General features: G+C 45.7%; 9 protein-coding genes across 9 annotated transcripts; 6 read left to right on the top strand and 3 right to left on the bottom strand.

The window, feature by feature from the left end:
* Window positions 1–2,144: 2,144 nt before the first annotated feature.
* N7479_009491 (cytochrome P450) lies at window positions 2,145–3,839 on the top strand (the record flags this gene model as incomplete). The annotated part of the gene is made up of 2 exons (XM_057257184.1): window positions 2,145–3,204; window positions 3,268–3,839. The coding sequence occupies 2 exons, from the start codon at window positions 2,145–2,147 to the stop codon at window positions 3,837–3,839; spliced, it is 1,632 nt and encodes a 543-aa protein (XP_057104642.1).
* Window positions 3,840–4,215: 376 nt separating this feature from the next.
* On the top strand, window positions 4,216–5,784 carry N7479_009490 (F-box domain protein; the record flags this gene model as incomplete). Its single annotated transcript, XM_057257183.1, has 1 exon — window positions 4,216–5,784. One exon carries the CDS (start codon window positions 4,216–4,218, stop codon window positions 5,782–5,784), a length of 1,569 nt encoding a protein of 522 aa, XP_057104641.1.
* Window positions 5,785–6,530: 746 nt separating this feature from the next.
* N7479_009489 (uncharacterized protein) lies at window positions 6,531–10,255 on the bottom strand (the record flags this gene model as incomplete). Its single annotated transcript, XM_057257182.1, has 11 exons — window positions 6,531–6,559; window positions 6,730–6,740; window positions 6,800–7,136; window positions 7,206–7,503; window positions 7,554–7,654; window positions 7,710–7,713; window positions 7,770–7,811; window positions 7,864–7,922; window positions 7,985–9,074; window positions 9,156–10,066; window positions 10,117–10,255. 11 exons carry the CDS (start codon window positions 10,253–10,255, stop codon window positions 6,531–6,533), a joined length of 3,021 nt encoding a protein of 1,006 aa, XP_057104640.1.
* An 897-nt stretch (window positions 10,256–11,152) lies between these two features.
* Window positions 11,153–12,393, top strand: N7479_009488 (uncharacterized protein; the record flags this gene model as incomplete). Its single annotated transcript, XM_057257181.1, has 3 exons — window positions 11,153–11,268; window positions 11,337–11,492; window positions 11,955–12,393. The coding sequence occupies 3 exons, from the start codon at window positions 11,153–11,155 to the stop codon at window positions 12,391–12,393; spliced, it is 711 nt and encodes a 236-aa protein (XP_057104639.1).
* A 327-nt stretch (window positions 12,394–12,720) lies between these two features.
* On the top strand, window positions 12,721–13,260 carry N7479_009487 (uncharacterized protein; the record flags this gene model as incomplete). The annotated part of the gene is made up of 1 exon (XM_057257180.1): window positions 12,721–13,260. One exon carries the CDS (start codon window positions 12,721–12,723, stop codon window positions 13,258–13,260), a length of 540 nt encoding a protein of 179 aa, XP_057104638.1.
* A 141-nt stretch (window positions 13,261–13,401) lies between these two features.
* On the bottom strand, window positions 13,402–17,119 carry N7479_009486 (ankyrin repeat domain-containing protein; the record flags this gene model as incomplete). The annotated part of the gene is made up of 6 exons (XM_057257179.1): window positions 13,402–14,771; window positions 15,811–16,083; window positions 16,147–16,341; window positions 16,408–16,494; window positions 16,554–17,007; window positions 17,069–17,119. 6 exons carry the CDS (start codon window positions 17,117–17,119, stop codon window positions 13,402–13,404), a joined length of 2,430 nt encoding a protein of 809 aa, XP_057104637.1.
* Window positions 17,120–20,705: 3,586 nt separating this feature from the next.
* N7479_009485 (uncharacterized protein) lies at window positions 20,706–21,076 on the top strand (the record flags this gene model as incomplete). The annotated part of the gene is made up of 2 exons (XM_057257178.1): window positions 20,706–20,913; window positions 20,949–21,076. The coding sequence occupies 2 exons, from the start codon at window positions 20,706–20,708 to the stop codon at window positions 21,074–21,076; spliced, it is 336 nt and encodes a 111-aa protein (XP_057104636.1).
* A 789-nt stretch (window positions 21,077–21,865) lies between these two features.
* Window positions 21,866–23,783, top strand: N7479_009484 (Major facilitator superfamily domain general substrate transporter; the record flags this gene model as incomplete). Its single annotated transcript, XM_057257177.1, has 6 exons — window positions 21,866–22,084; window positions 22,139–22,467; window positions 22,521–23,361; window positions 23,439–23,557; window positions 23,616–23,699; window positions 23,759–23,783. 6 exons carry the CDS (start codon window positions 21,866–21,868, stop codon window positions 23,781–23,783), a joined length of 1,617 nt encoding a protein of 538 aa, XP_057104635.1.
* A 428-nt stretch (window positions 23,784–24,211) lies between these two features.
* Window positions 24,212–25,518, bottom strand: N7479_009483 (TauD/TfdA dioxygenase family protein; the record flags this gene model as incomplete). Its single annotated transcript, XM_057257176.1, has 4 exons — window positions 24,212–24,346; window positions 24,409–24,542; window positions 24,595–25,327; window positions 25,387–25,518. 4 exons carry the CDS (start codon window positions 25,516–25,518, stop codon window positions 24,212–24,214), a joined length of 1,134 nt encoding a protein of 377 aa, XP_057104634.1.
* Window positions 25,519–26,384: the final 866 nt, after the last annotated feature.

The following is a 26,384-nucleotide window of genomic DNA, read 5'->3' as shown; positions in this document are numbered from 1 at the left end:
GTAAAAACTTAGCTCCATCTTCGTCCAACCCCACCGTGCCTTTTCTACTAGAACACAGGCAAAAATTTCAGTGACGAAAGTCGAGATCATGAACGGGACGTAGTGGCCGATAGTCCTCTGGCATAACAGTCACATCTTGGGCTGGGCAAGACATGCATGAAAAGGCAGATGATGGCATACCTTATTTGGATTACCCAGGTATACTGCCCATAGTGTTGGTTCTCCACTCTGAAACCACTTTGTCTCTGAATGATACTTGCCTTCGCTGTGTTTGTGATTTGTTTTCCTGTCAAGGTCCAAATGTCTCATCCCATCCCTGAACCCATCACTGCTCTTCTGTTAGTACAGACCCAATGCCCAAGTCAGTTGAGAGAAATAAAACGAAGAATTTGATCATGTCCATAAGCAACAAAAATATCTAATCTACTGGTTAGCCGGCAGTAGACCTCTGCAAAGCCCACGAAGCCAACCCGGAAATAGGCTGGGCTTTGGGCCTGAATCCGGGCCCACTAAGCCTATAATCGGGGCCCATTAAGCCCAATTAGCACCAAACAATACAAACATTCTGAAAAATTAATTACTCTATGTTTAAGCCCTGTAATTAGCGCTTATATTCAAGTAATATTTTATTATTCTGAGTTATAAATAATAAATACTAGATTAAATCTTGATATTACGTTTAAATTTTCAAGAAAACGCGTTATGTAGATAATTTTTCAAATACAGAGGTCTGCTAGAAAGTGGCAGTACTCCTACATAGGAATTCTAAAATATATATCCACCATCAAAATATCAATATTGAGTATTTTTCGCGATATCTCGGCCTCTACTAGTTAAATTTTATCTTCAATTCAGTAATAGATCTATATCACTATTTTAAATATATCTTCTGAATCTTAAGCTCCGGAGAATCAGAAGAAGGCCAGAATACAACGATTACAAGTAGTCGGTTTATAAGCGCCAAGACCTCCTTGATGGGCTTTGCAGAGGTCTACCTAGCCGGCAGACTCTCAACTTCTCAACTTCCATGCTCACATGGCGGCGGACTCATAAATGCAAGAACCGCGCACAGATCAGGCCACTTGAACTCCTTCTTAGCAATACACTCACCCACTCCGATGCTGATAAACGTGAAAGCTAAGGCACCCATAACAGCTGTCCTGATGGGAGCGACCAGGCTCTTGTCCCAGACAGGCTAGTGGCAGAGCGTAGCCGTGGCATTCTAGCACTCTGAGGATAAGAGCTTAGCCTAGTTAGTACATATTATGAGTAGAGTTATAGGACGTACAAAGTCCTTCAATGACGGTGTAGGCTTCTAGTGAGCAAATCTCGACATTGGCCATCAAGTTCTCATCAGCATATGCAAACCGCACAACGACTTCTCCGTTAGTTAATTAAAAGTACTCGAATTGATTCATGGGAACTAGCACCTCGGCTATATATGTACGTCTATCTTTTTTTCCTGGAGACACAGGAGGAGGGGGTTAACTCGATGGAAGCTTTACATCAGAACTTGGTCTTTGAAAAAAACGACGGCGTCGCCTCAAACTCGGACGGCCAGCTACTGAAGATCGTTGCAATTCGTTGTTATTATTATTCTCGTTATTTTTTGCTTCGGGGGCCCCTCTTCTGGCTGCCTGATGCATATGTGTCAAATCGGAACCCAGGCTCTCGCATATGACCCGTGGACGTCTAACGGCACCCCACACGGACCGTTCCTCCAACTTTCCAGCAACCACCCCCAAGAAATGAGAAATGGATTTTTAGATCAAGGGGTTGAGTGCTGTCTCCTCCAAAAGTACATAATCTCCGTTGTGCCCCGCACTCCGACACGTTAGTATACATTAGCGTGGCAGAGATTGACAGCCAACACCAAGCGATCATGACCAGATGTGGCTTCTTCTTCCTAGACCAGGCGATCCTAATAAGTGCAATGAGCATCTGGATTGAATAGCTTCGCGCACTTATTGGCCCTTGCATAATGGTACAACTCCGCTCACCGTTCAATGTAAACTCGGCAGAGAGGGAGTGACACCGTACTTAAATTGGACTGCTTGGTCTGCTCGCTGCTGTCCCTGCATACTGTCCCAGTCAAAGTCACAGCCGCACTCCTCTGTCGCGTCTCTGCTTGCAGCTTTAGAAAAATGCCCGGCTTTGCGACGTATCTACTTGGTGGCCTTACTGCGATCGTAATCGCTTGCCTAGTGTTCTCACTATTCAAACACCCCTCGCTGCCCCTACCACCAGGACCTAAGCCTGCGCCTCTAATTGGAAATATTCACCAGCTACCCAAGAGCCTCCAGTGGCTGGAGCTCTACCACTGGAGCAAGAAGTATGGCCCAGTCATGCACCTCAGCATGGGTGGGCAGCCGCTTATCATCCTCTCCACCCACCAGGCCGCACACAATCTTCTCAACTGCCGCAGCTCGCAATATTCGGACCGCCCGCGCATGGTCATGGCCGGTGAGCTGGTCACTAAGGGCATGCACATGCTCCTTCGACCATGCAACGATCAGTACAGACTACACCAGAGGATGGAGGCACCGCTCCTGACCCTGCGCGCTGCGAGCAAATACCGCCCGCTACAGGATCTCGAGTCGCAGCAGCTGCTATGGGACGTGCTAGGCGAGTGGGACCGGTTTGGCGAGAAGGGCGTGGACTTCCACCACCACTTCGAGCGCGCAATGGCCAGCACCATCTATTGTCTGAATTACGGCTACCGGTTACAAACGGGATACGAGAAGGAGCTAATGGACGGGAAGCGCGTGCAGGCAGAGTTTGCGCGCACCGGACAGGTGGGCGCGTACATTGTCGACTCATTCCCGTGGTTGAACTATCTGCCCAAGTCCCTGGCGCCTTGGAAGACAGAGGGTGAGAAGCTGTTTGAGCTGGAGCGCCAGCTGCATGTCGGGAACTTGAAGAAGGGGCTGAGTAACCGCAAATGGAACTTTGCGAAGCATATGAAGGACTCGCCGGAGGCTGCGGGAATGCCAGAGGTTGAGCTCGCCTTTGATCTGGGGATCCTTGCTGATGCTGGTTTGGACACTTCGACTGTTGCGCTGGACTGGTTTATCGTTGCTTGGATCACGTCGGGCTCGCGTGGCTGGGTGAAGAAGGCGCAGCAGCTACTGGACGAGGTCGTCGGCAAGGACCGCCTACCGAGCTTTGAAGACCGCCCCAAGCTGGCTTATATCGACGCTATTGGTGAGTTCCTCATGTTCTAGTTTGAAAAATTGGCAAGGTCTGACGTAATATGACACGACACAGCAAGCGAGACCCTTCGCTGGCGCCCCGTCGTCGTCCAGGGCGTACCACACTTCACTAAGACCGAGGACGAGTACATGGGGTACCGCATCCCCGCCAACTCAACTGTCCTTCCCAATGCATTTGCCATCACTCGCGATGAGGCCGTCTTCGGCGAGGATGTCGATAACTTCATCCCCGAGCGGTGGCTTGCCAAGGAATCCGACCAGGAGCAGATCGATATTTGCGGGCTCAACACATCCGCCCTTAACCAGCTGCCGCATACGGGCTTTGGGTTTGGGCGTAGATTATGTACAGGCCGTCTCATTGCGCGCAACCAGCTGTTCATCCAGATGGCGCGCATGCTGTGGTCGTTTGATGTCGAGGCTGGGGTTGTGGACAAGGCTACGGGCGGGAGACACAAGGTCCATGATATGGACTGCACAGAAGGCTTTGTCACCCTACCCAAGCCTTTTAGGTCTGTGATGCGTCCGAGGGGCCAGTGGGTGCGTGAGGCGATCCTGAAGGCGGGCACCACGCATACCCTGGATCACTCGGCCATTTTAGAGGCGGCAAAGATTGAAGAATTCCGATAATGAAAAATAAATATCCTTTTCATTTTATTTTCCCTTTCGATACGATGTTTAAGTTCGCAGGGCGGTTCAAAACATGTAACGTTGAAGTCTGTTAATGATGGCAGTCATTCTCGAAATCGGTTTGACCACAGGGTCAATACATGCACACTTGCAAAGCACATGTTGTATGGTTAAAAGTTCGAACACTTATCTCCAATCTCTGCATCCTTGATTTGAAATCAGATTTCCTTCCAGACTCTCGATTAATTCGCAAAACCTGAGGCAACCATTTGAGAGATTTCTCGGTTGTTAGTCCCAAAGCTAACCCCCTCACTCCTCCCCCTAGAAGTAATCTCATCTTATTAAAATTTTCAATCCAGAGCAAGAGCCATTTATCATGGACTTGAATACTCTGCCTCCAGACATTTTTGAGATAGTTCTTACATATCTGGACCTCAACACCGTCAAGGCTCTCCGTCTAACAGACCGGAAGCTCGCAAAGAAGTGCATCGGGCCCCGGTTTTTAGGCTCCATTCAACAACCCATTTGCGATGTGTCGTCGCAGACTCTTCGTTCCCTTCGTGCCTTGTCTTGCAATCCTGCCCTCAGCAAAATGATTCATTCTCTGACTTTCCTTGCCACAAACCTGGATGCTTCCAAACTAGAGAAGAACGTGGAATCTGGAAAATACGATGAGGTCAAAGTCCACGGGCGTATGTTTGAGCGGACGACCATTCCCTATTCAGCTGAGGGTCTCTCGGAAGCCAAATCTGATCTAAATTGGTTAAAGGAACAACAAAGAGCAAGAGTCAATGAGTCCTCAAGCGAGATGATTGAACTTCTTCAACTTTCACTGAGAGGATTTAACCCGATACATTCCATCCGCTTAGATGGTGCTCTAATACTTGGACGTACGCAAAGAGCATCGACCGAGAAAGGGGCGTGGCATCCGTTCTGGATGCGAGCCTCGCAGGTATTTTCTTGGATTGTCACAGCGATTGTGCAGAGCGGGTCCTCGGTGAAGAAACTCGACGTATATCGCAGTACTCCTAGATGCTGCATTCCATCCAGCCATATCACCACCTATGCATCGGACCTTGACCTAAAACAATTAGGAACGCTATGCGAGAACCTGGAATCACTCGAGCTGAGTATGTCAGCGGAGATACAGAATGATCTCGACATTGCCGAAGTGGATGAAGATGCACTAGAAACGGATGAAGGCTCGGAAACGGAAAGTGACTACGGTGCATCGAGGGAAGGACACTTATCATGGAAGGATCCTCGTGCAGTGCTAGCTGATACAACACCAGGAATTACATCCCTGCTTAAGTCTGCGCCAGCTCTCCGAGAGTTGGATTTATTTTTCCGCAATGCGCTGCAAGATGGGGCGTTAGACAGCTATGACCGGATCATTGAAAGCATCGCCGATGAAACCCAGTTCCCGGAGCTAGAAAGATGTGCACTTTCTGGGTTCATGGCGAAAGAGGAGTCTATTCTGCTATTTCTCCGGAAGCATCCCAATCTCCGCTCTTTCACGTTGCATGAGTGCAATTTGACCACCGGGTCATGGAATCCGATCTTTTCTCATCTAGAAAGGTCGATGCCAAAGCTAGACAATCTCAGCCTCTCAAATTTGAGTGGAAAACATACTCAGTGTCTGAGATATTTACGAATGGATGCTGCTTCCAATTCAAATACCGAAGGGCAGGATGAAGAGGAGGACGAGCAAGAAGTTGATCGCATGGTAAATCTGAAACCAATTTGGGACTCAGATCGACCGGCGCGTTGGACATCCTTCTTGTATTTTCAAGGAAGGCTTACGCACACGAGGAGCTTCAATCGGGAAGAATTGAAGAAAGGGCTCGTGTTTTGGCCGATAATCACGACACACGGACGATCTAAGGGCTGTCCTGAGGCTTGGCGATGGAGACAATCTCGAAGGGCGCTGTATGGGCCTCCATAGTCCGTGGAATGCTTGGGGGTTCTCTTGAAGGAATTTGATATTCAGGCGCTTTTTGTTCCTTCTACCAATTTATTTTCAATATGAACTTCATATCTGACATTCAAAGACACCGAGCCAGACTGGCGCGAATCACGACGTGGATCCAAACCTCGCCTGCCTAGCCTGCGAGACCGAATACTCCAATATGCAGGATAGATTCAAAAACGACCGAGATCTTGTTACAGTGAAATCTGAGAAATACGTCAGACCTTTTGAATATCAGGACGATGAAGCCAACCCATACTTGACCTGCCTATAAATCTATACGGAGTCAAGTGGAGTGCCGGGTTTGGGAGTGGTTTACGGCCTTAAAGCTGTTTTCACTATATAAACCTCCATATTCAGCTACTTCTGGGCGATTTAAAGCTGTTGCGACCGTGTAGAAGTTTATGTGGGTGAATATCTACCCTGAGTGCCCTGGGAAAAGTGGAACAGAGCAGCAAGCCACTGACGCCTGAACTGTGAGAAACAAGTGACCATGACCTTAGACAAGCTGTTATGTTTTCTTGGTTTTATTGAAAATATCTTTTGTTATTTGTAGTATATAGCTTGGTTTTTGTTCTGAACCCCGCCTATTTTGCAGCTGTTGCGTATTTTGTACGCACTGGGAGTTGGCGTTGGGTAGCTCGATATGTTGAAGAAAAGTGATAAGCGACTTGGATTTTTTCCTTTGCCCATCAGCCTGTGTAAACTGGTGTCGACTTATGTTAAATCGTCTGGGACTCTTCAATAATCTCTAGGTGTTGCATTTATGTCATTGTTGATTACATGGAAGACCCCCTAACGTCGATGCGATCAGTCGAACATTATCGACCATGAGAATCTGAAGACCAGCTTTTTGTTGTACCTATCGCAAGTGAGCTTCAATATTCATCGAAAGAGGTGGCAATTTATCTTTGGACTTACTTGAGCGTTCTCTGGCATGTTGTTCAAAGAGCCATATGACCCGCATATCAGACCTGATCTCTTAACATACCTCACAAGTCTTGGACACAGAATCAATGTCTCGGAAGCGATCACAACGCCAGCCAAGTTCCATCGCTTTGAGAAATGGACCGCGGCTTGTAGACTACTAGCTCTCATATCCATGTCTGACAATGGTAGTTTTCCGGCATTGGTGATAAACAAGACAGGATATGTATCTTGCTTGGTCGCTAGAAGAATACAAATCTCTGGTGAAAAGGAGGAGAGTATAATGGACCTATCACTGCTGACACGAAATATCTGGGCAAGTATCCGATCAATGAATGTGTTGATCTCGATAGCGAGTGGTCCTACGCCCGCCTCGACAGCTTCATGAAGCCTGGGATACTCTTCAACCATGTTAGTCTAGACTAGTTCATAAGAGGAGCCGAGTGATTCATCAAACATCAGAAACTTACTTATCTCAATATTGAAGCTGATTGAATGGGGCAGACTCGTAAGCAACTCTTCCAGCGTTGTGAAAGAATCCCGCACAAAATGTCCCCTTGTATTAGGCTTGAATCCTTTGTTCTTGAAGTCCACAGTGTGCTTCATTCGATCACGAATTTGCACAGTCTTCTGCTCTTGATCTTTTGTCCACGAGAGTGAGCGAACTCTGTCCCCACCAGGTCTATGTGACAAGGCCTGTAAACTCGGCCTTTCAAGCACCAAGACTGCTTCACCTCTGGGTGACTGAAGTTCACTGGCGTACATAAACTTCAAAAGTCAGAATTAGAAAATGTTGGTATTTTGAGGGACAGACAGACCTGTTCGAAACTGATATCATGAATGGGAATGTCGGTTCCGGACTCACTCAACGAAAAGTCGTGATAAATGATAGGCACCAGGTCTCTAGTAAGTTGAACATCTATTTATATGTTAGTAAGGGCGAAAAGAAAAGTTCCACTTGAATGAGTTATTACCAAACTATTAAAGGTCAGAAAATGCAAGCTTATCACACCCAGAACCCGAAAGCATCTTACCTCAACATATGAAGCGCCTAGCTTTGCAGCAGAAAGAAATGACTATTCCAGTGTTAGTTCGATAGAGTTTGAAGGTGCGATTATATATACCTACCTCGATGGTATTCTCTCCCAGTTGAAGCTGGCTAGGGTTGGCAGTATTTTGACCAAGCCCTGTTCTCTGTCAGCAATGCTAAATGCCGAGGCAAAAAGTGCTGATTGAACGGGGTAGATACCTCTATGACCGACAAGTTGCAACCCTTCTTCCAAGAGTTGCTGCTTCGCCAATAAGGGAGGATTTGAACCCATCAATGGCTTAGAAATGACGAAAGTGAAAGTGACCGTTCCGATTATTTCCATTGTACCCTTCTCCAGAATTGGGACAGTTCGCTCTCTGACGAGACTCTCACGATTCTCTCCGAAGCAGTATTTGTCACTCTCTAGCACATAACCAGCACTACCTATTAGCTGGCACGCGTTACAAGATGAGTCTGCAGGGTAAAACTTGAAAGACAGGTGGGCTTCACTGGGATTAGTAACAGGAAAAACGAACGGTTCGTTAACCTTTTCGCTGAGTATAGGCAGTTTCACACGCTGTGAGGTACTCTCCACCGAAACTAACATATCCATCGAGGAGAGGTATTTCGCGTAAGGTGAATTGTCCGACGAGGCGTCTTTAATTTTCACTGCTTTGACGTGCTTGCCGTTACACAAAACACCAAGATTGACAATGACATGGGTTTCGCCCACTGCAAGACGGGGGCCGGCTGCGGACTTAGACTTCAGCGGCATGTTGGCAGGTCCGCCAATAAGGTGGTGACTATCCCATGGCTTCAGCATTTCAGCCACATGAAGATGGCCTCTCAAAGCAGCATGTTCCTTTGCGGTCCAACTATGATTATCATACAAGTCCTGATTCGCTCCTGCTTGTAGAAGAAGCTTGACAATGGTACTGTGGCCTTCCACACAAGCGATAAATAATGGAGTCCAGCCATTCAGCCTTTCAGCAGTGTCAATGCAGACATTCTTGGGGTGTTCTAGTAAGGCGTTGACATAGTCGCTACGCCCCATCTGAGCGGCAACATACAGAGCAGACTCTCCATATGAAGAGCATTCATCAAACTCAATGGAGCTTTTTGCGAAACACAACACAATCTCATCATGCTTATATCTGATAGCGAGGATCAAAATATCGTTCAGGTGTTTGAGCAGACTTTCGGTTTCAACCTCGTGTCCCGGTTTCATCTCTAAAACCCATGTTTCCAGAAACAGTTTCGCAACGCTCACATGATTTTTGATGACCGCATAGTGAAACGGGGTGAATCCCTGACAGTCTGTTGTCAAAAGTAACTTCGACAAGAAACCCGGTCCCCAGCGTCTTGAATAATCCACGATTGACTGACATACGAAGGACATGCCATATAGTGCCGCATAATGAAGGCCAAGGCGACCAAAAGTGTCCTTGGCATACAAAGTCTCTTTCATACGAGAAGCAAGACCTTCAATCGCAAAATCGAACAATGTAAGACGTCGGTTCTCGTCAGATTGAATGCTGTCATCGCTTTCTTCAGAAGGGCCGAGTTGCCCTCGCGTGATAATAACATGATTCAGCAAATCGTGATCCAGGATAACACCACTCACGCTTGAAATTTGTGATACCAAATATCGGAAGCAATGTCGAGAGCTACAGGTTGCTGCAAGCTCGGCCAGTTCGTAGAAAAAGGCCCTAGGTTCTTGTTCGGGAGGTGGATCGTGCAAAAAATGATTGAGTGGATCAACTAACGCCCGGGAGTCATCGTTTCTGATTGCGCTATACAGAGCTGAAAATTGGGTGATAAGGGGTGGCAGTTCATCTGAACCGGCTTCATCGAGCAACGCCTTCATTGTGGAGGGGCCGTACCCATCGGAGGACGCCTCAGCGACGCTATTTATTAGAACCTTCGATCGAGTGATGAAGTTCGCACATTGCGTACGACGCTCAATTTGAGATTTTATCCACTTAGATTTCTGTTCCTGATGCATTAGACGGCTGTAGCCACCTAACCTCTCGATTTTGGCGAAAAGACTCTCGATGGCTTCTTTATTCAAGTGAGAGTAATGTTGTAGCTTCTCAAAATCATCATGTAGATCTGTGATGAGGTTGAGGAAGGTCTTCACTTCATGAAAATCGTCGTCCTCCTCCCTTGAGAAGAGAATTGCTTGAAGCAGCTTTTCATATTTTGTCTCAAGCTTTGCTTGTCTCGCCATGAGAAAGTTGCAGTTGTCATGGTGAAAGTTGCTAGCGGACTGGATGCTATCATCGAGGAGCGCATACACTTCTACTTTCTTCGTTAGATATTATTTTGAATAAAAAAAAGCAAGCACGAACCTGAAAGGTCTGGTTCGAGATTTGCATCAATTGACTTCCCGACCGCTAGGTTGAATGCGCTCTTTACTGAGTCGTAGGGGACATAAAGTGATGTCCATTCTGGGACCCTGTGTTGATGAAAATCCCGACCGAATCGCATGTCGAAACCGAGAAGCGACTATAAGTCCTAGATTAAGATCTTATATTGGAAACTCGTACCTGAACCTTATGTGTCAAGATGAGGCTCGGATTTCGATTCCACGGGTTATTTGAACCTCACCCGTGGGCTAGGCTCCCCGGAGCCCCTCGGATGCTACCTAAGGTTACGTGCGGGGCGGGGAAATGCAGGTGGGGAGTGGGGCCCCTTCTGCGGGTGATAACGGAGGGCGGAGCGATGAGTAGCGACATAGTATATTAACATGCTAGGCACAAGTTTGGTTACTTTCTAGAGGTTCAGAAGAATACATTGTATCAACTTCAAATTTATCGTCTCAGAAGGATACTAGGCGTACCTAGTTAGAAAGTACATACACATCATAATAATATATATATCCAATCAAGACTGCAGCCGCAGCTGTGATTGAACACAGATAATGAAATTAGCGCCCCGATGCAAATATCCCCGGCAGACACCTCCACCACTAAGCTCTCCCTCATATTTTTACATTTGGTCATATATTTTCGAAAGAAATTCCACATCTAGAGTATTCTATAGCCTCTTTGATCCAAGGTTGAAAGCTTATATTTCAGATATGGATCCACGATCATACGGAGCGAGTGTGATCGCCATCGCGACACTTGCTACACAAACTTGCTCCGCTCTTTCAGACCTACGAGCACTTTGTGAAAGCTTGCCAAGACGGCTTCACGCGGTTAATAAGAAGTCGCGGATCTCAACCTCGTACTTCTCCAGGTCTCCTTGCTTATCAAAAGCCGGGCATTCCTACCTGAAAGCAAGTTTTCAGTTATTCCACATCTCTTGCAACAAGCGAATAAAAGACTACTTGAAATAAAAGACATTGTTTGTCAGCTCACCGTTGCCTGTCGAGCTTCACGAATGTCGATTTCCAGGGCACATGCCTGGCGCAAAGAACAAAGCCGACTGCAGGTTCTTCAGGAGGATATTAGGACACTGAAGGCCAATTTGAATGTTATGCTTGATGCATCAAACTTGTATGTCGATCGAGTGAAACTCCTCATATTTTGATGTAAGAGTGTCAAGGTTATTGACTTCCAGATAGGCACGATATGACAAAGATCCGTTTGGATATCGAGGCTATCTCGGCTGTCACATTTGAATCTTCCCAACAACAGATGGCTCTGGGAAACAACTTTCTCAGTGGACTTGCTGCCGTCGATCAGCGTATAGCTAGAGTTGAGAAGATGCTATTGACACAGTCACATCAAGTTCAAGAAAACCAATTTACTCAAGTCGGATCGTCATACCACATGTCCACCCATAGAACGCAGCATCTACCAACCGTTAAAAAAGACACACCTCTGGCGAGAACAAGCTCTAAAGGGATAGGTATTCGGGTTACTCCTTTTTCCGTTACCTTTCAATCGGGCTGCACATGTTCTTGTCATTCGCATCAGAAGGCGACAAGTCCTGCACTCGTCAACCGTGTTTTCGGTCAGCTTTCTGTTGGTTATGCTGGTCTTCCCTATTTCAGTCCAAAATGTGATTCACACACATGCAATAAATCACGGGCAAGGCAAGTCAGTCTTGAATACTGGTTCCCCTTTGCATCTCTATCATCTGCAATCGTACGACTCTAACTTGGATACCAACCCAATGTTGGAACAATGTTACACCTTGACACACTACGGAGGGTACCTGACACCGCATAATGCGTCAGCCTCGCATTGAACGGAAATATCGATGGTCTCAAATATCTCTTCAGCAAAGGACTGGCTTCTCCACGCGATGTCAGTACGACTCGCGGGTATTCGGTTCTTCGGTGGGCCCTTTACGGCAAACAGTACGAGACCTGCGAATTTTTGATCCATGCGGGTGCGGACACCGACTACAGACCAATCTCTGCAAGCGACAATAGCCCACGAAATAAAGCCTGCCATTTCCTTCTTAAAGGAGGACTCTCTGATACTGCCGTTGGCGCTCTCCGTATCATTGCGAAAAACAGTTATCTTGAAGATTTCATAGACGAAGCAAGATTTACGAAGACTCATCTAGGCTTGTCGATATTGAGCCTCGAGGACCAGATAACCCACAGTCCGGAAGATATAAATGCCGTTGATGCCATGGGTCGCACTGCGTTGGCTTGGGCCGCCGCCTGAGGGGATACGCGGGCTATTGTCACAGTCCTTAGCCACGGTGCGGATCCGAATATTGTCGATGTTCAGCTATCTGGTCCTCTATCAAATGCAGCTTCTCAGGATTAAACTGTTGCTGTTCGTTTACTTCTAGAAGCGGGAGCACAGCCTGATTTACGTCATCCTGGTGGTGAAAAGAAGGGAAGTCCACTCAATTGCGCTGCCTGAAACGCCACCGATATTTTACTTCTGAAATCTCTGCTTGATTTTGGTGCAGATGTGAATTCAAGTGGAAATGATGGGAAGACTGGGCTTATTTATGCAGCAAGGCTTGACAATGCTGGGTTTGCTATGCTGTTATTGGAATACGGCGCCAACATCAACTCAGTATCGGCCGATGGATCAACTCCTTTGACCACTGCAATTATTTACAACAGTCATAATGTCCTACGATTATTCCTTGATCGATGGCATGAGTACTCGATCTGCCCACGTATGAAGGTCCCCAACCTGCTCCAGATCGCGGCACTATACGCTGATCCTTCCACGCTCCAAATTCTAGCAGCGACGGATCATTTCCGAAGGAGGTACGACAAGCAATATACTCTTGGTGACTTTGGACATCACCTAAAGCAGCGCCCAGACTTTACAGAAAAGTTGGCATTGGCATTTGACGAATTATTAAGTGTTGTTAATCAGGTGCCAGAAGTGAGGAAGGAAATTTCCCCGATATTTGCTGACTCTGGACTCCTTTCTTGGTGTCTATTTAGATCAAACTCTGGCTTCAATGAGTTTCAGGATCCTGGGAGTGCTTCCAGCTCCGATGGGAGCTTCTATGATGCCATTGAGAAGCACCCTGTGATTACGGAGAGTTTCGTTGCTGTAGAATAAATACTTCTTCCTTTTCTTAATGAGAAGTTTCTACGCACATGAACATGACCACAAGATTCCCCTTGGCTGTGAAGGCGAGAAGCCCGAGTATTAGTTTTCAAATCAAGTAAGTAACATTTGTCTCAGGCACATACAAATATATCACGAATAGAGGTCGATAAAATGAGTAAACTCCACTTCTTTCACATACTGCTCGTCCCAACCTAGGTCTATGAAAGCGTTCTCAATATTGCTTATTTTCTTCGCATCACGACAGAGCATGTACGACTTTCCTCCCGCCTTGTATTTCTCGTAACTGCCCCCACTAGGCCATAACAGCTGAGCCAAAGCGGCACATATCGGCTTGCTATTATCAAGTAGTAAAGACATCATCCATCTAGAGTTGGCGACTGCTCCATGCTTCAGTAGAATTGAAGCAGATTCATAATCCTTTGCTTTCACTGCCACTTCCAAGGGTGTCTTTTTCTTTGGCAGTTCTGTCCCATTTGAATCTGCCCCATTTTCAAGAAGGAAACTGACAATCTCCGGCCTCCTGGAAATTGGAGTTCTATACACTGATCTCAAAAGCGGACTCCTATCAATCGGGGACGCTCGTGTGTTTACATCCACCTCGCCCCGATGGAACAGATACTTTATGGCAGTCAAAGACCCATAATCGATGGCATGCCCGAGCATTTGAGGATCCCATCCAGGGCTGCCATACATGGTTTCACATTTCTGCTGGACGAGTTTCATCACCGAAATATGTCCACCCCCAACGGCTCTGGTCATCATCCGCTTCAAAATTCCTGAACACATTTCCCCCTCTTTTGCCATGTGGCCAATCAACACATCTAATCCCTGGTCGTTGCCATTCTCCGCCATCGTGTCCAGGACTTCGACGTAATCATACCTGTGCCACTCGCCACGTCGATAAAATTCATAGCGCATTGGACAACCATTTGCCAGAAGTAGCTCTATAATCGCCCCAGATCCCTTTTTGGCAGCGATATCCAGCGGAAGAATGCCCAGTCTATTACTCCAGATTGTAATTTTGCCCCCTTGACCAAGGATCGCCTGCAGCCGGGCGCAGTCTCCTCTTTGAATGGCACTCGTTGCTAGTGCGCATTGCAATGTTGTTTCGAATGACTCAAATGGTGTGTAAAATCCATCACTGGGGCGAGCAAAGATTAATTTGCCATCTTCTGTATTAGAAACAGGATCGAGCAGTTTGCGACAGTCATCGAATCTACCACATAGATATGCATCGATGAGGTTGTTGATAAGAGTTGCGGTTTCGTTGGTAGTTCTCTGATTCGGGAGATCGATTATCTCTCGAACGAGGATGGACCACGAACATTGGCTGTAGTCATGGATCTGAAGCTTGCAATAGAGATAAAGGCGTTTCATGCGATAGGGAAGATCATTCCACTGGACTTTGGATCGGGTTGCAACCTGCGTTGTTGGGGAGCCGTAGTTCTCGAGTTCGACACGTTCCATCAAGAAGGCCTCAACCTTGCGTGCAAAGAAGACTGGGATAATATGTTAGAGCTGATCTGACGAATGGGTATGGTTGCATACAATTCACCAGCCTTAATTTCCATAAATCCTGCAGTAAACAGATCTCGAGGGTCTCCTCGAGGATCCGACTTAACAATTCTATGGGAATGTACATTTTGCTTTGTCTCCTGAGATAGTTTGATGGTTCCCCGTTGTTATATTTATCCTTTTCGAGGGGGTGTGGAAGTCTCTGAGTCACCTACAGGCAGAAAATCCTCAAAAGCCTTGGCTTGGACGCTAGGACCAGCGTAGTGCACAGCGAGTAGTCGAGACTTGGGTCCTATTTGCTTTTATGATTCACCCCTCTGATCTCTGCCTTGTTATATTAACTCGCGCCGAGAAGGGTTAGAGAACTCATTTATACTGGATTAGTCATTTGTATAGAACCAAATATCCGGATTATACGGCCTGTAAACTTCACGACAGAAGAGTTAGATAATTCGAATATACAGAAAATTCAATATGATATGAGAGGGGTTTCAATTAATGTTCCACTATGATGTCCTTTCAGGTGTCCTTCAAGATGCCCTTTTGAATGTACTATTTTTAGGCGTCTTTTTAGCCACCCATGAATATCTGTTCAGAATATTCAACCGCCAACTACATGTATGATGGCGAAGGATAGGGCGTGCAAAAGAGCGTTTGCATATGTAAAGTATAACAAATTCATAAATTTGAAATTTACAGTTTTTGCAGCCTACTGGTTTACACGAGGTCTAGCAGACTCTGCTAGCTTTCCCTAAACAACATTCTATACATTCTAATCTCCTACAATGGACATAGATATCTATTTAAGAGACCCCAATGTATTATTGATAAATCTAGCCCTCGGGAGCTTAGAGATATTGTAACCATGATTTTGCTAAAATTCCCGCAATGGTATTCCGAAATATTCTAAGTAAATCTATAAAATTAACGATGATTGGGATGGAATGTGCGCTCAGAGGCAAGTACCACGGTAGAAATCTAGAAACTAGTCAAAGCTAGTTTGGTGTCTGCATGCCTTATCACTATCTGCAGACTGGCTTGCATCAGTGTGAGTGACTTCAAAGTCCTGACGAACACGCACAACGCTCAAAGGCGACATGAGTACTTCATCATTTGTGTGTGACTGGACATCCCCGAGAGACCCGAGCGACCGCGACGGATCTTGGTTATACTCCTCTTTTGACTTTTTTAAAATGGGATCTGTCGCATTAGGATAAGCGGCCCTTCCAGATGAGCTCTGATTCTGTGATGTGACGAAGAGTTGTCGGAGAGAGGCGACACAGGAGACAATAATTGCTAAAAGAAACAAAAATTTTTAGTATTAAGACAACAATGTGAGACAAGCTTGAAGCAACATACCGACTTCCACCTCAACGAAGCTCCAGAAACAAAGCCAGTCGATATTCATCTGACGGTCATAGGTCATCCCGGTGGCCACCCGGATGATGGCGACGACCATAATGAAGATGGTTGCGGAGAAAATACTGAGGAGGATAAGCTTTTTGCGGAGTGAGATCCGCGTTCTCCATAACACAAGGAAGGGAATGGACAGGACTAAAATCAAAGAATTGTCAGGTTGAAAGAATCCTTGATAGTCCGATGTGTTTATAGTAAACTCACTCATCAAGTCCGTGATAACATCTCCAGCACAGTTGGCCCAGAACATGCGATTCTCGTAATGAACATGATTAGGTTGGGGGCATTGAGCTGCCAAGCTCTGCGTCAGGATACGTAAATCAATCGCAGTTTAGTGCGGGTATTCTCACTGATGATATACTCCAGCCCTCCAAAACTGCATTTGTATTCGATATCGCCTATCGATGCAATGTAGACACTCGCTGTGCAGAAAAGAACCACAAACCACCAAATACGCAGAGATTTGACCTTGGCACTGATTCGGTAGAAGAGTGCCATGAATGAGAATTTGACACACCACAGGGCTGAATAGAACAGTATCTCGAATGCGGCATTGAAGCGCATGAATGTATTGTACCTCGGCAGAAATTCAAGATTGAATGGCTTTGTACCAGCACTGATTGCGTATAACTCATAAAGAACCTTTCCCTCGATTTGCCAAATGATCGCAGCTGTGAGTATGATGACCCATGAAAGGACAACCAGAAAGTCATCTAGGAATAGTCGACGGAACGAGGTAACTTGAGCGTATATGCGAAATACAAGAAAGATAAACGATACTCCTGTGAGAGCCCATAGCACACCCTTTTAATACAATGTTAATTATACTTATCGAAAGAATATTTTCGTCATGTTGGATACTCACCAAAAAGACCGACTCAGGAACCCTGCTGTGCTGATCATCGAACTCCGCCATTATTTCTAAAGCTTCCGTTTGAACCTTCGGAGGATATGGTTAAACGACGAGATATAAGATATATACGGACTATAAAACTATATCGCTTAGAGTGTAGATATACTATTCTTTGTTGATATTATAGTCATGCTTCTGGCTATGCCCCACATATTTTGCTCAGCTTAGCTCAATTGGCGCGTCAAAAAAAAAACCTTCATCCAAGTTCTTTGAGGTTATCAACTGGGATACCTTGCGGCATATGCAATTAACTCAAAACGAAGGAGCTCGGACTTCAATCTTAACGCCACAGAGATTGAAACCATGAACAAATACCCACCGTCCCATGCGACTAGTTATTACATTTTTCCAAGAGGGATTGCCTTTTCTGAACAAGTACAATCGTTCAATATGGAGGTGGTTCCAAAAGAGAATACCAAGAACCCCTTAGATCACTTGGTTAGCAAGAATTTTGTTCCACTGGAAAGGGAGTCAACCTTGTACGAATATGCTCTAAATGATGTTGAGCCCACGTTTTCATCTTGCAGCATATCCCACGATCCAACCAATTTGGTCTCTATTAAGTGGGTTGCAACTGTACAATCTAGCAGCCCACCCCCTGTCAATGTGGTGGCTCAATAAAGAAACTGTGGGGCCAAAAGGATGATCACGATGATTGCCTAAATAACCGAAAAGTCAAGGATGTCAAAGAAACAACGTTCCTACCCGTTCCGTCTATATTTCTAATGAACAAAGAAAGCGAAGTTTCCATCGAGCTTAGACTCCAACAAAATGATTCCGGGCCTCGATAGAATATAGCTACTTTCGTAAATCCAAAAATACTTTATATCTCTATTGGCTAAGTTCATCATGTACACATGAGCATGGTGATCAACCCCTCTTTCAAGTGAGAGCGCCTCAAGTACGTGTTACCTATCGCCATTGTTGAGTGGCGTACATCTGTCTAGCGACATGCTCTGAATTTCCACATTGCAACTATTTTGCTATACGGCGTCGCCGAAAGAAAGAGCTATGAGATGGTTCTTCCAGAAGGAGCGCAATCAAGATTACCAAGCTCTCTTGCATTTTCTCCAGTAGGCAGAAGTATTCATTGATCTAAACAGCAAGTCGCCGAGTCTTGGGTAATTAAGTGAGACGTGACCGAACTGGCAGTACCCTGTTAGAGCTAAATTCCACTGCGTTTATTTAGGAACCACAATCACATCTGAGATTAGATATGGTCCGGTCATCACGAATTGGGTTACTTTGATCAAAATTCTTGTAGATACCATCAGATCCCGATTCACCTGGCCACGGCACTAATAGAACACACACCCCAGAGTGTAGAAGAAATAATTTTCCGCTCAGCATCGAGGCATGGACGGCTTTGAAGTGAAGGCGCGGGCTTAAGCGAGATGTACCCGCTTAGATGCGCCACAACGTGGTTGCAGAAAGGCCTAATATGGTAAGAAAGTGTGTTATACAGTTCTTCCATGATTTCACTCGGAGATTTCTCGTCGACACCGTGTGTTTTTTAATGTTGTAGAGACGTCAATTTTATCGCGACGTTGCTTATTGGCAACTTACCTGGTATTGTACAGAATAATAGCAGGCCTAAGCACAAGAGAGGATACCGTCCAATGGTATGGAGGTTGAAAGAAAGGCAGAGCTGTTAGTCGATATGTTGGTACACGTGGATATACAGATTGGGAAGGTGGCAACCATGCAGGGGATCCTTAAAACCCGAATACGGCAGCAATACACTAACAATACGGTGTTGTGTAATATAATATGCCATAAATTGATCATTTTTTTGAGTGAGCGATCTTTCGAATACCGGTATTGGGGTTCTAATCAACGGTATTGAAGGCCAATACCCTCTCACTAGTACTACATAGTACTGCATTGCAACTGTGTTCGAATCATAAGGATCCCATTGGCCTATGGCCTAATCTTTGGAAGATATCCGTATGCATGGACTTTCTACAATGCTTCTTCTCTATTCCTTTTCTCTCTTTCATTTGGTTACGTGCAAAAATACGTTCTGCCAAGATTTTAACACCTTGGTTGCAAGGTTTGCAATGAATGCTGACATTGAAATATATAGTCGCAAAAATACAAAATTGTCCTGAAAAATTTAGATGATCGTGCTGATTCGCCGAGATTGATATTGACACGTGAAGCTATATTCCAGATAGACCTTGATAAGTACTGCAGTACCTCGCAGTAGGATCGATATAGTACTACGGGTGTATAACTTACCAAGAACTTGCTAAGAAATTTCCTATTTCAAGTGGATAAAATAGTGATACACATATACCTATAAAGCTGTGTAGTCAGAATTACCTCAATTTATTACCTCAATTTCTTATCTCTTACTAGTAATTACTATTAATACTTTATGATTTGCTTCTTATTTATACTATTTACTATATAAATGCTATAGAAAAAGTAAGGAGTAAGGTAGTTTTTGTAGTTTTTATAGTAGTTTTTTATATCTACACGTCACTTTCCATCACCATTTTATAAAAACACACCTAAAAGTCGCGTTGTTAACGCTTTTTTCTATTTTAGTAGGTAGGATATCTGTATTATATCATATCGTTACTAATTAATCTTACCTCTCTATTAAGGACCGCGTTTTGTAGGCCTATCAGGATTAGAGACCTGATACACTTGCTAATCGTGCAACTAGTATACCGCGCTCTCGCGGTGTGTACTCCTACTCTGAGGGTAATTTTGTCTGAGACATTTGAACTTTGGATGACTGAAATACTGCCTGGCAATATTATCCAATGAGAGAGCCAAGTTCCGATAGCATACTTGGTTCCCCATAGGGGTAGAAGCATATCAGTATTACCATGTATTTTCCTCTAAAGGGTATTGCCTAGAGACATATCCAAAACTAGAGGCCAATTGCGCAGGCAATATTTGTACTGGAACATGACAGATAGCCTTCAATCAACGCTCATTAGACCCATCTGATGTGATGCATTCCAAAGAAAACCCCAAAAGCGCGTGGAAAGAAGGATTTCGGAGGAAGGCGCAAAGGGCTCGAGTTTCAGTGTATCGCACCATCCCAAAATCAAAGGCAGGAACTCCTATTCTGTCCGTTTTTGTTTTTCTTTCCTCTTCCTCCTCCTCTTCCCTCTTTCCTTCACTTTTCTGTCTTACCTAAAGCCGTTGACGACAGTCGCCAAACATGAGCGAATAGCGAGGAATGATCCTTCTGGCAACGCTTGCCACCCCGTCACAGACTGTCCAAGTTCTCCAGAAATGGGCTGAGATCAAAAGGAAGGATATCCGAGATACAAAAAAAGACACTCGAGAACACACAGAACAATCTGGAGGCTAAAGCAAAGATCTCGAAGAGGCCCAAAAAGCGACCAGGAAATATGAGCGGACGTTCGATGCACATACAATTGAGGTGCGGACAATTGTGCTCGACGAATGGGCTGGCAAGCCTATCAGCAACACCAGAAGGTCTCAGCAGAACGCTGCTGCCCACGGAGGTAGTATCCTGGCGGACTATGATGCGATCCTCCGGGAGCTTGACCAGCCACGCTCAAGGATGGACCGATGGAAGCCGGTTTTTGAATCTCACTATAACATGTCGTGGGAGTTGCTTTTTGCGCGTGGAGGGCTTGATTCCGCTAGTAAAGAGCTAGTGCGGATGTTTGATTATCTTGCGAATACCAGGTCGCTTGAGAAATGGGAGGACTGGAAAATCCAGTCCAACCCTAGCACATCTTCTAAGAAGTTTGAAGATCTTGCGGGAATTGTTGAAATCTGTACCAACTGGATCGACAAATGGGCAGGTGATACCATGGACACCAACCCGACAAAGGCTCAGATAGAGAGACTACGACAGCTCTCCCACCAGGCGCAGGGGCTCACCGTTACACTCCCACATCAACCCCACACAAGAACCTCCCGGCTGCTGCTCACCATTCCCTCTTGCTTATCTCTATCATTGCGTGATTTTTCTTGTTATTGTTGAATTGTTCAACGTCTGGCGGAGCGAAAGCGGAGCCATATGGCCCTATCACCTCGCTCCTTGACATCACGAGGGGTATAGCTATGGAATTATGTATAAAACGAGCGACAATATAAAGCGTTTCATTTTATTGTGAATGATATACCCTAATGGCTTTTCGGTTGCCCGCCCTTTTCTGACCTATAACTCGTCTTCCGCACGACCCAGTAAAACCTGTGAGCGCACAGCTCCTATACCTGGATTTGTTTCCTGCATTTTTAGCAGGTTCTTCCCTTAGGTAAATATTTGCTGGAATAATAGAATGCGAGAAGATGAAATCCTGCGTTGTGTGTAAGTTCCCTCTCAAAACAAGATAAGCATAATGCGATGGTAATTATTAGCGACGTTGCAGCACAATGACAAGGCATTCGTTCAAATGGCGTATCTAAATTTCCAAATGATGCAACTCGCTTAGACCCCGCCTCCAGAGCTCCCCCGACATATCTGAGTATTATTCCACAAATAATATATGGTCATTGCGGGAAAGATATGGAAGTATTTCTAATGCTAGTTCTCCGATTGCGCCGTCTTTTAGAGCCAGGTCGTCTTTTTGCGATTGTCTCATTCACGCATTCGGGCACAACATCTTAACTCTTCTCGGGGCAAAATCGCGTGACGGACTTCGTAACTAGGCTAAAAATTTATAGGAATAAAAAGGGAGAAGTAAGCCTTTGCAATATTTCCCTTGCAATCACTTTCGAGGTTCTGCATTTGCCTTCCTAAAATCCTGAAACATGTCTACAGAGGAAAAAAAGACGGCGCAGATTTCTGCCAGCAGTACAGATGGCTCGGATGAAGAATGGCAGAAAACTGAACATCACAAAGGGGAAAGTACATTTGAGGCCAGGGAGGGCCATCACTTCTACCGGCCCATTGACAGCTACGAGGGAATCCATCGCTGGGATCCGAACTTTCAATGGACGGAAGAGGAGGAGAAGAAGATCGTTAGAAAGGTTGGTCAACCATTCCCCCGCATATCTTAATTAGCACCTAACCGAAGCTGATAGATTGATGCTCGCGTCTGTACCTTTGCTTGTGTAACCTTCTTCGCTTTGCAGCTTGATCGAGGGAACATTGGCCAAGCACTGGCAAGTACGTTTCTACAGGATCTTAAGATGACCAGCAACGATTACAACTTGGGCCAGACAGTCTTCCTAGTCTGTTTTCTGTTGGCTGAGATGCCCTCCCAGCTACTTTCCAAGAGAGTTGGCCCAGATCGTTGGATTCCCATTCAAATGGTTTCTTGGAGTCTTGTTGCGGCTTGTCAGGCCTTCTTGAAAGGACGTGAGTCATATTTGGCCTGTCGCGCTCTGTTGGGATTGCTAGAAGGGGGCTTGTAAGCATTCATACTCCACACAATATCAACATGGAACTAATGGCAATTTGCAGTATACCTGATACAATTCTTTTCTTGTCATTCTTCTACAAATCCAGCGAGCTGCCGAACAGACTCACCTGGTTCTGGATCTCCTACACTGTTGCCGGAATAATTGGTTCATTCTTAGCGTTCGGCTTCCTTCATATCACCGATGCCAACGGTGGTGGTGCCTGGAGATATCTATTTGCATATGAGGGTCTCATAACTGGTGTTATCGGAATTGTTGCTGCGTTCTGGATGCCAGCCTCCCCTGTGCAAACCAAGGGAGGACTACGCGGAAAGAACGGATGGTTCACGGAACATGAAGAGAAGATCATCGTGAACCGTGTTATTCGGGACGATCCCAGCAAGGGCAGTATGCACAACCGACAAGCAGTAACCCCACGACGACTTTGGGAGTCACTCAAGGACTACCATATGTGGCCAATTTATGCTCTTGGTCTGATCTGGATGATACCGACGACTCCTGCGCAGGCTTACCTCACGCTACAACTGCGATCCCAAGGATTCACAACCTTCCAGACCAATTTGCTGACAATTCCAGCGGCTGTGATTGCGATTATCACCATGATGTCTATTACCTGGATTGCAGAGCGTACGAACCAGCGCCTGCTCTGGGGTGTGGGAGTGGAAGTCTGGAACCTCGCCCTGCTGATTGCACTCGAGGTACTTCCTCAGAAAAGCATGCCCTGGCCTCGGTGGGCGATACTTACGCTCATTGTCGGTTCTCCGAACATTCATCCTGTTGTGGTGGCATTGACTTCACGGAATGCTGGATCTGTGCGGACTCGCACCGTTGCTTCTGCGTTGTATAATATGTCTATCCAAGTGAGCGGAATCGCTGCTGTTAATGTGAGTTGCAGTCCTTGTTACTACTAATTTCTTCACAGAATAACTTCATCATCTGAGAAACTAACAATCCTTAACAGGTGTACCAAGTAAAGGATGCCCCATACTACAGAAGCGGGAACAAAGTTCTTATTGCTTTGGCTGTTGTCGCTGGGTTCCTGTTCATCTTCGCAAATTTCTACTATGATTACTGGAATAAGTACATATTCAGACCTCGCAATTATGAATATGGAGCTTGCTTGCTAATTTGTACACAGAAATAATTCTGCGAAATGGGATGCTATGACAAGCGAACAAAGAGAGATTTACTTGCGTGAAAACCCGGTGTTGACTAACAAGAGGTATGTTAGTGTGCAGAGTATACTTTGGCCTGTGCATATAACCTAACCACCTTATATAGAATTGACTTTCGGTTTGCTCGTTAGAGCTAGAAATGTGTTGGAGAGACTCGGGACAATGGATATGTGTTGTGATGCATTGAACTCGAAGAATATAGTCGTCCATAGGAAGTAGATTAGAATATGATGACTTTACGAAACAAATATGTTTACTTCTCAATTACCAGCCAAATAAATCTAGACCCCAGGAAAAATTAATTTGACCAGAATTTCATGGGTGTCGTGGCATATTTAGTTGGGAAATTGCACCATTATCGGTTAGATGTCGTCCAATGCAATCTTGGCATCGATGTTGCGATATGTCGTGAGTACTAGGTTTGGATACGTGCTTATTCTCGGAAATGATTATTCAGATCAACATTCTGTATACATTACGCTCGTTAAGATGAAGCCCACATAATTGTATGAGTGAGCCTTTCATTCCCTATGTATTCTAACATCGATCTAGCAGAAACTTAATGCTTAGATTCACCATCCTCTGGAACATAAGGTGTCTCATAAGGGCGCTCAGCCTGTGGCGTAATACGCGCCAAGTGGCGGCGCTCACCAGTCGTCCAGTCAATAATCACAGAATGAGCTGTGACACGGTTCTATATTGCGTACACACATTAGCTTTTTGAACAGTCAGTCAATCGTCAAAGAGTCAACTCACATCCCAGACAACGACAGTCTTTGGCGCCCATCGAATACGAGTTTGGAAGTCAATACCGCGACCCACGTGAGCCAGCAGGAAGCCTAGAAGGGCATCGCTCTCCTCCTTTTTGAGTCCGACAATACTGCGGGTAACTAGCAATGGTATTAGCACAATTTTCTCCGGTGAACTTGGTAGAATACTTACAGCCGCCATTAACGAAAAGTGCTTTCTCGCCAGTCACTGGATGGGTTCGAACAATAGGATGTTCGGTCTGCACCGGCTCCCGTCTGTCAACACCCCCGCGCTTCAGACTAAATTCAGCCTGCTCAACTCCGGAATGCACAGCTTTCAAACCATGCAGTCGCTCCTTGAGCGCCGGTGAAAGCCGGTTGTAGGCCTCAACTTGGTCGACAAAGGCAGTATCGCCGCCCACTTCAGGGCCATCAAGGAGGTACAAGAATGTAGTACCGGGTGGCTGCTGCTCATATGTGACGTCGGAATGCCATGAGACACTGCTGTTTCTTGTCGCGAGGTATTCATCATATTCCCAGGCATTGTTGCTTCGGTGGACGAGATGGATCTCAGGATATCCCTCTGGAGCTCCGCTGGTTGGGTGGATGTGATGGCGGCCAAAGTAGCCTCCAAAATCGAGGGCCTCTTGGATTGGTAGATCGGCGAGATCCTGGTCTCTGAACGCAACGACTTTCCGTTGGGCGACGAGCAGAGCGAGCTGATCCTTTCCGGCAGCGGTGAGCTTGCTTAGCTGAACTCCTGTAACCTCAGAGCCGATTGTTGGAGTCAACTTTTGAATCTTGGAGCCTTCCGTGAGGAGGTCTTTGAAAGAGGGGTCGGCGTCCTTTCCGTGGTCGACGTGGGTGAATGGTTCGAGAGGTGGGTATTTCTCTCCATAATCGTATACAGGCAGGTAGTGTGGATACTGATCGTTTTTGGGTTAGAATATATATGGTGGGAGTTGGAGGCCTAGCCATGACTTACACTAGCAGTGGTGTTTCCTCCTTCCTCTTCAATGATTCTTCTGACTCTAGGTTTGGTCTCGGTTGTTTCAGGAGCGGCCTTTACAGGAAAAACTACTTCTGCGGTAGGAGTTTGGGCAATAGATGGCGCCATGCTGTGCTGGGAGTTCAGTAGATATTGTTGATGATCAAGTTTGAGCAATTATCCCTTTGCAATCTGTGAGCGGCCATTGACTTAAATATACATCACTCTTGGTTCCTGTGCGCAATTCCGTTGTAGAATCACGTATGAACTCCTTCGTGTGCAATGTATGTGACATTGACAAGTATCATGTGAAAGGATGGGGTACGCAAAACACAAGACTGATGATCTCCACAAGCCGTAATATCCGTTCTATCGAATCATCACTTGGTTTACCCGATAGCATCTATTTTTGGTGCCGCGAAACTCACGCAATAGGCGAATGTATAATGTTCTCGTCAAGAATTTCCAGGGTCAGACGGCGTTGTCAGCCGCTCTAGCGACAGCATGCAGTGCATATCTTTATGAAGTTGATTATACATCGTAAGACGGGGAATTGACTGAACCTGACGTGCTATATCTGATAATAACATCATGCGCTTTCCAATGGTTGGTGTTGGTATATAGAGTGCTCCTGCATGCATTAATAATGTTGATATGACGTGATATGATGCAAGCGAAACCCCCGCAAAACATATCAGCCCCCGCAATACCAATGATAGACGTGGCATATAAGCAGAGAGCATAGGAGCGCAAGGGTCGCTTCACCTTTTACACAATTATTCTCCGAAGCAGGAACGGTTTCCGGCGATAATGCAACTCACGCTGAAAAAAAGTAACTTGAGTTTTGCAAGCCTTTCTCTCCTCGAGAGAGGAAATTACGAAGAAAGAAACACAATATTTGAGGTTAGGCCTTGTCGCTTAGACTAAGGAACAGCGCAGCGATGACAGCTCGGATGTTTTGGTATATACATTTTACTAGAGCTCCGCAAAGCCCA

This window comes from Penicillium vulpinum (assembly GCF_028829585.1).
Source record: "Penicillium vulpinum strain IBT 29486 chromosome Unknown utg000004l_segment0_segment0, whole genome shotgun sequence".
In the NCBI taxonomy this organism is placed as follows: Eukaryota; Fungi; Ascomycota; class Eurotiomycetes; order Eurotiales; family Aspergillaceae; genus Penicillium; species Penicillium vulpinum.
This window is presented reverse-complemented; position numbering and strand designations above follow the sequence as displayed.